An 8,139-nucleotide genomic window follows, 5' to 3' on the forward strand; every position below is an offset into this window, starting at 1 on the left:
CCTTCACCATCATCGTTGTTATCTGAGCTTGTCTCCTACTCAATGCATCTGCCACCACATTGGCTTTTCCTGGGTGATATAAAAGCTCGAAGTCATAGTCCTTCATATATTCCATCCATCTTCTTTGTCGCATGTTCAATTCCTTTTGATCGAACAAATACTTTAGACTCTTATGGTCACTAAAAACTTGGAAACTTGCCCCATAGAGGTAGTGTCTCCATGTCTTTAATGCAAATACTACTGCTGCAAGTTCGATGTCATGCGTTGGGTAGTTTTTCTCATGCGCTTTTAACTGCCTAGATGCATAAGCTACAGGTCTCCTTCCTTGCATTAGAACGCACCCCAATCCTTGATATGACGCATCGCAGTACACCTCAAAAGATTTGCTAGAGTCTGGAATGATTAATACTGGTGCTGATGTTAGTCGTTGCTTCATATTTTCAAAACTGGCTTCGCACTTGTCAGTCCACAGAAATGGTTGATCTTTACGAGTTAACTGAGTTAGAGGACCTACAATCTTGGAAAACCCTTCGACAAAACGTCGGTAATAACCGGCTAATCCTACAAAACTTCGTACTTCAGTTACAGTTTTCGGCCGCTCCCACTTTAGCACAGCTTCCACTTTTGCTGGATCCACTGAGATTCCTTGAGCAGAAATCACATGACCCAAAAATTGTACTTTCTCTATCCAGAACTCACACTTTGATAGTTTCCCATACAGTTGATGTTTTCTTAAAATTTCCAACGCCACCCTCAAGTGTTCTGCATGCTTTTCCTTATTCTCTGAATAGATAAGAATATCGTCGATAAATACTATCACGAACTTATCTAAACATGACCGAAATATTCTGTTCATGTAGTCCATAAAAATCGCTGGGGCATTCGTCACACCAAACGGCATTACCACGTACTCAAAGTGTCCATAGCGAGATCTGAAAGCCGTCTTTTGTACATCTTCCGTCTTGACAAGAATCTGATGGTAACCAGATCTGAGATCAATTTTTGAAAACACCTCTGCTCCTCTCAACTGATCTAATAGATCATCGATTCTTGGCAAAGGATATTTGTTCTTTATTGTAACCTTGTTCAACTGTCGATAATCCACGCACAACCTTGAACTTCCATCCTTCTTCTTTACCAGCAATACAGGAGCTCCCCATGGAGACACACTTGGACGGATAAACTTCTTCTCCAACAGATCTTCGATTTGCTTTTTCAACTCTGCTAGTTCGGCAGGAGCCATTCTGTATGGAGCCATAGAAACCGGGCCAGCTCCGGGCACTAGATCTATTGTGAAATCGATCTCTCGACTAGGTGGTAAACCTGGCACTTCTTCTGGAAAAACATCAACATATTCTTCTACCACAGGTATTCCGATGATTTGTTCTTCAGTATTCTCTCTTTTCTCCTGAGCTAACACCACATAGCAGGTAGCTCCATCTTTGATATCCTTCGCAGCGACTCGAGTTGAGCTTAGTTCTAAATTGTTCAAATTTAGAAACTCTATCTTTTGTTTCCCACAATCAATAAGAACGTGATTGGTAGTCAACCAATCCATTCCTAAAATAATGTCTAGATTTTGAAGGGGTAAGCAGATCAAGTTCACTTTGAACTTGCGTCCTGCAATTTGGATCGGGCATCCGACACAGACTGAACTGGTCGTAACTGGTCCCGATGCTGGTGTAGAAACTACTAATTCACACCCTAGATCAAGCATCGGTAATCCGAGTCTTTCTAAACATGCTAGAGATATAAAGGAGTGTGTGGCTCCAGAGTCAAACAAAACATATACGCATTCTCCTAACAGCATACAGGTGTGTAAGATTAATGTACCTGGCTTAGTAGCCTCTTTTGCAGACATTGCGAATACTCTTCCTGTTGCCCGGGGCTTTACTTCAGCAGAATCTTGTTGTTGTGGTTCTCCCACCTTCTTTTTCTTTGGACAGACATTAGCAAAGTGTCCTGGATCATTGCAGATGAAACATCTCTTCCCTTCAACTCTTTCCCCAGTAAGTTTAGGGCAGTCACGTCTGAAATGTGCCCCTCCACACTCAAAACACTTCACTGTTCCTCGATATGATAATTGTGGTTTTTCATAAGGTTTCTTGTTGAATTTCATTGAAGATTCTCCCTTTGCAAGTCTGGAAACTCTACTTGGATCAAACTCCAACAATTCTATCATTCTGGCTTTCTCTACCAATGCTGGAAACTCTTGTATTTCCAATGGCATAAGTACCTTCTTCAGTTCATGCCTTAGTCCTCCCTCGAATTTTCGACATCTCCATTCTTCTGTGATATTCTGAGTATAAAACCTCGAGAGATAATTAAATTTTACTACGTACTCTTGTACTGATAACCTTCTTTGTTGTAAGGTCAGAAACTCCGCCTCCCTTGCAAATTTTGCACTGTTTGGAAAATATTTTTCCAAGAACCTTATCTTAAAGTTCTCCCAATTCACAGTCTCACCACGAACCGTCATCAACTGTTGCATACTTTCCCACCAATATTCAGCCTCACCCACCAAAAGAAATGATGCATAAGTTAATTTTTGTTCTTCTGAGCAAGTTATTACCCGAAAAATCTTCTCGTTCTGCCTTAGCCAAGAGTCAGCCTCATCAGGAGTAGCCTCCCCATTAAATTTAGTTGGATCATGCCTTAAGAAGTCATTCAAGCTAGAATGATTTTGAGGTACTTGATCAACTTGTTGTTGCTGCATCTTTGTCGAGTTTAAATGATTTCTTCAAAAAGATAACAATACAATTTAGCATATGATATCAATTTCCTCCAAATAGTCATTTTCATCATAACCATTAATAGTTTTACTAAGAATAATAATTTCACTCCCCATAGTCCCAAAATACTTTCGAAAACCATTGCTCTGATACCATAATTTAACACCCGAATATTTTAAAGGGTATTACTGATAGTAGAGACTAAATTAATTTGATATCTCATATAAACAATCAAACTTTATTTCAATTACTCCAAAGTACAATACCAAACTTACAAACTTTAAACAATATAGTCTTCACCATTGAAATTTCAACTTATAAATTTTACACAACATAATCTTCCCAATACAAATTTATTCTTTTTACAAAAATCCCTGAAAGTTTTTCCCCGCATCTCTCTCATCTCTAAGCTTTTTCAACCGCATCTGCAACATTATCTAATCACATATAACATGATTTATATGATCATAGTACAAACAAATAAGGGTAAGTCAACCATATCATAAAATCATTAAACTTGTAACAAAAATATTAAAATCAGGTATTTCTGCAATTGATAAAATATCATTATTCCGATGTCATTAATTCATCATTATCAAAATCATCTTTCTCATTTCCATAAATCTTACAAGTGTACCATGCTTACTCATGAAGCCTTATGGTCAGACCGCTCTCTGCCTGCTTCCTTAAGCCTCACTTACATACTATGTCTTACTTTCTGAAGCCTTATGGTCAGACCCCTCTCTGCCTGCTTCCATAAATCTCAGGTGTTACTTTGCTCATACCAAACTCTCATGGTATAACTCGAACATACTACTCCCGGTAGTAAACATCATTTCATAAGTAATGATTTCTCATATCCACTCCAACATTTCATAAAAACCAACAATTCATACCCTCTTATCCACCTAACTCAATCATGTTCATTCTTTAATCATGAATTCATAATAACCCGTTTTGGTATCGATAAATTAAACACATTGACAGATATCATGCTTCATATTATAAACTCATTTTGCCCATAACGAGTATAACTCAACATATTTTCACCAAACAAAGATCATGGATCAACCAAAATACATCAACATATCTTAGGAACTACATATTAAAGTCTGGGCTCAATGTAATGATAAATAAAATATATATGAAATTTTTACCATGATAATATTATGCATCTACAATCAACTTGTTTTATTTTATTTTCATCCTAGTAGAGATTTTTCTTTACCCCAATTGGTCACCGGAGAGGACCCAGATGTCTGAACGCATCAAACTCACCTTCGACGCCAGCACATATGACTAGTCACAACTGACTGGACCAGGCCAGGGCTGCTCTATGATCAGGGATGTGCCAACTCAGGTTTTTAAGGTTCCTCTATCCTACCAACAAAGGGAGGCCTTCAATAATTAACAATTTATTTATTTAATTTATCTACCTTGTTTTCTTATGCTCTAAATCTTAAAATGCCTAATTTTACTTCCTCTCACAACAACCTCAAACACTGTATATATATTTAATACCCATATACAAGCTATTATAGAACCCTTATTCCAAACCTTCCAACAAGATTAATTTCAGCCAACAAACTCATTCAATAAAATCATCACAATAAACATCCATAATAGAATTCATACAAGATAATTATAAACAATTAACAATAATAAAACATTACTATAAATGGTCATAGAAGAATACAATATTTGACAATCATAAAAATAATCTTAATATAAAAATTCATGGGGAAACAAGAAGTTGAATCTGGCAGAGCCGGTTAGACAACTTCTAATCCATCCATCAATACAATATAATTAAATAACAAGAACAATACATGTCTGGGGAAATAAGAAGTTGAATCTGGCAGAGCCGGTTAGACAACTTCTAATCCTTCCAAAAATGCAATAAAATAAATAAGTAAAGAAATAAATAGTTTGGGGAAACAAGAAGTTGAATCTGGCAGAGCCGGTTAGACAACTTCTAATCCTTCCAAAAATGTAATAAAATAAATACGGAAGGAAATAAAAAAAAGTTTGGGGAATCAAGAAATTGAATCTGGCAGAGCCGGTTAGACAATTTCTAATCCTTCCAAAATACAATAAAAATAAATAAGGAAAACAATAAAATGTTTGGGGAAACAAGAAATTGAATCTGGCAGAGCCGGTTAGACAATTTCTAATCCTTCCAAAATAAAAATATAAACCACTAATAACATACAATTGACATAACATAATCAATATCACATTTTACAATTATCACACTTGGATATTAACACACAAAAAAAAACATATTCTCATTTAAAATTCAAAATCATACAGAAACAAAATACTCCATATTTAAGATTTAAAATCAGACAAAAGAAAAATATAGCATATTCAAGACTCAAGATAATACAAAAAGAAATACTCAAAGTTAGCTTCCCTTACCTCTATTCCAGACTTAGTTTCCTCTTCTCAAACCGTTCTCCGGAAACTTCCAGAATTTCCCCTCTTTAACTAGAATTTCCTCTAACTCTCTTCTCTCACAATTTCTCTAGAATTTTGGTGTCAATCTTCAGCCTCCCCCCCTTGGCTATTTATAGCCAAAAATTTTACTATTCATTTTTACTATTCATTTTTACTATTCACTTTTACTATTCATTTTTACTATTCAAAAATTATTTTTTATTCACCATTCTTATCTCTGAATGATTAATTCTACGTGGAGTGTTCTCTTCCATAATTTATTTTAATATTTTTTTTTAACTATTCACTATTCACTATTCACTATTTACTATTTACTATTCACTATTCACTATTCACATTTCTAAAAAAATCCTAAATAAGTTATCAAAAATTTGAAGCTCTCCCTCCAAAATTACTATAACTTTATATCCAAAAATTTACATTTTTCTATCCATTAAAATTATTATTACTAATAAAATGTTAAAATTTACTATTATAAATATTTTTTTTTTTTCATGGATCTTACATTTTAACATACAAATATTTTCAAGGATCTTACACGGCCAGTCTGAAAGAACCATCCAAACGCTGGAAGATTTACTGAGGACGTGCGTCCTAGATCATTTAGGCGCTTGGGATGAAATATTGCCGCTAGTGGAGTTCACGTACAACAACAGCTTTCAGTCTAGCATTGGAATGGCGCCGTTTGAAGCTCTCTATGGTAGGAAGTGCCGAACGCCACTTTGCTGGTTCCAGGAAGGAGAGAACGTGCTAACTGGACCTGAACTCATCCAGCAAACGACCGAGAAAGTGAAGTTGATACAAGAGAGATTGAAGACGTCCCTAAGCAGGCAGAAGTCCTATGCGGATAGACGAAGAAGACCTTTGGAGTTTGCTGCAGGAGACCATGTATTCCTTCGACTCAATCCGATCACTGGAGTAGGCAGAGCCGTTCGTCCAAAGAAGCTATCTCCTAAATTCATAGGACCTTATCAAATCATGAGGAAGATCGGACCAGTGGCGTACGAACTAGTCTTACCTCCTCAATTGTCAAATATTCATCCAGTCTTCCACGTTTCTCAACTCCGGAAGTACATAGCCAATCCTTCTCATGTGTTGGAGTTGGAAGACGTTCCACTACGCCAAGACCGAACGCTGGAGATGAAGCCCGTTCGTATTGAAGACGTCCGCACCAAATACTACAAAGGAAAAGACGTTCGTCTGGTGAAGATGGTGTGGGACGCAAAGACTGGTGACTCAACGTGGGAAGTAGAGGATGCTATGAGGGACTTGTATCCTCACTTATTTTCGGGTATGTACTAATTTTCGAGGTCGAAAATTTTTGTAGTTAGGGAGAATGTAAGACCCTAGATAATTACCTCTGCAAAACACCTGTCCAATCAGATTTAATGCAATTAAACCACTATGTCGTGCATTGAAAAACGCACCCACGTCATTACTCAGACCATTAAAATCCACTCACACTCTCTGCCACCCGTCTGCCATGTGTCAAGTTAGAACCTTCTAAAAATCAGTAGTGGAAGACAGGTGTCCGCGTGTGAGTGAACGTCCGTTTGACTTGGGAAAGAGAATTGATTTTTCTGAAACACTCCTTCCCATTCTCTACATGCACTCACCTTCTTCCTCAAAACTAATTTCTCCATTTTTTTCCACCTTCTCTCTAGAACCAGTTCACCTTCTCTCTACTGTAACTCATCACCTTCTTCTCCGTTCACATTTCAGAACCGTAGAAACGTTCCCTGAGACGTGAGCGTCATTCTGGACCGAACAGAATTGGGATCTGAGCTGGTAAGTTCTCGTCTCTGACCGTTCGTCCATTAGGTTTCATGCGAAACCAGGTTCTAGGTTCATGCATGGGTGATATCTGAGTTATTTTGATTTTGGTGTTTAGATTAAGTGCAAGATATTAAGTGAATCTGAGGGTAGGAAAACATTGGTTGGACGAAGCCAAATCTTGCGTCTAGGACCAGCTGTTTGCGAATCCGGGTAAGGGAAGCTTATTAATTTAATTTATACTTGTGTGTTGTATAAAAGCATGATATGGATATATGTATATCGTCTGTTTGAGTATGCATGAACGAACACTGTTGTACTGGATGAATATGATTTCTGTTGGTTGAACTGTATGTTGATTTTGATACATATGGATTGAAAGATGGATGACTATTGTATAGTTTGATTTGTAAATATGATGAACTCTATAAAGTATGTGAATTAATGATGGATATGAATTTATAAAGTATGAATCGTATGAGAAATGTTGAGTTAAGATAGTTGAAAAATCTGAATATGATAATTCTCCCTATGATAAATTACGCTCGTCATCGTACGGTCTTATACCGTTCGGTTTCCCTGAAAATGACTTAGAATGGAATTCTTTCATTCGGGAAGAATTCGGTTTGAGAACGAGCGTCCTCATTGGAATCACTATGTTTGAGCGTTCGGCTCAGCATAGAGATGTCGTATACCATAAATTCAATAATATTAAATCACACCTTTATACTTTAAGGTAAATAGCGCTCAGTCTTATACCAAGCGTTCGTCTTAAATAGCGCTCGGTCTTATACCAACCGGTCGTCCTAAATAGCGCTCGGTTTTGTACCAAGCGTTCGTCATAATTGGTGCTCGGTCATCTACCCAGCGTTCATTCTAATGAAGTGTTCGGTCTTATACCGAACGCTCGTCCTACCTTTGATTTCTTAACGGACGTAAAGAGCGTTCGTCCAAATACTTAGAAAATGTATATTGTCGCGTTCGGTCATTGACTGGCAGTCGATTCTTTTAAACGAAAGGTTCCCAATGTAGTTAAATACTCTTCTGGCTGTATCTTCGTCCAAGTCGAGTTAACCTAACATCTTGGTACTTAAAATATTCTGAAAATTGGTTGCATCACTCTAGAGTCATTCTGATTTGGTAATGGGTCCTTCTAAATCTTGCTTTTAACATT

General features: G+C 37.0%; 1 protein-coding gene across 1 annotated transcript; it reads right to left on the reverse strand.

Annotated features, from left to right (window-relative positions):
- Window positions 1-753: 753 nt before the first annotated feature.
- LOC148192712 (uncharacterized) lies at window positions 754-2,779 on the reverse strand. The gene is made up of 3 exons (XM_088099270.1): window positions 1,522-2,779; window positions 1,148-1,323; window positions 754-783 (listed from the first exon to the last, which is right to left on the reverse strand). The coding sequence occupies exons 1-3, from the start codon at window positions 2,714-2,716 to the stop codon at window positions 754-756; spliced, it is 1,401 nt and encodes a 466-aa protein (XP_087955396.1). The 5' UTR covers window positions 2,717-2,779.
- Between the last annotated feature and the right edge of the window lie 5,360 nt (window positions 2,780-8,139).

The sequence above is a fragment of the Vigna umbellata genome, chromosome 9 (assembly GCF_029865625.1).
Source record: "Vigna umbellata cultivar VRB3 chromosome 9, Vumbellata_1.0, whole genome shotgun sequence".
In the NCBI taxonomy this organism is placed as follows: Eukaryota; Viridiplantae; Streptophyta; class Magnoliopsida; order Fabales; family Fabaceae; genus Vigna; species Vigna umbellata.

Coding starts and splice junctions, on each gene's coding strand:
- LOC148192712 (XM_088099270.1), bottom strand. CDS start 2,716: ATGCAGCAACAACAAGTTGATCAAGTACCTCAAAATCATTCTAGCTTG. Junction 1,324..1,521: donor CAATCACGTTCTTATTGATT/GTGGGAAACAAA, acceptor AAGAAGTGCCAG/GTTTACCACCTAGTCGAGAG. Junction 784..1,147: donor TGTCTCCATGGGGAGCTCCT/GTATTGCTGGTA, acceptor TTATCTATTCAG/AGAATAAGGAAAAGCATGCA.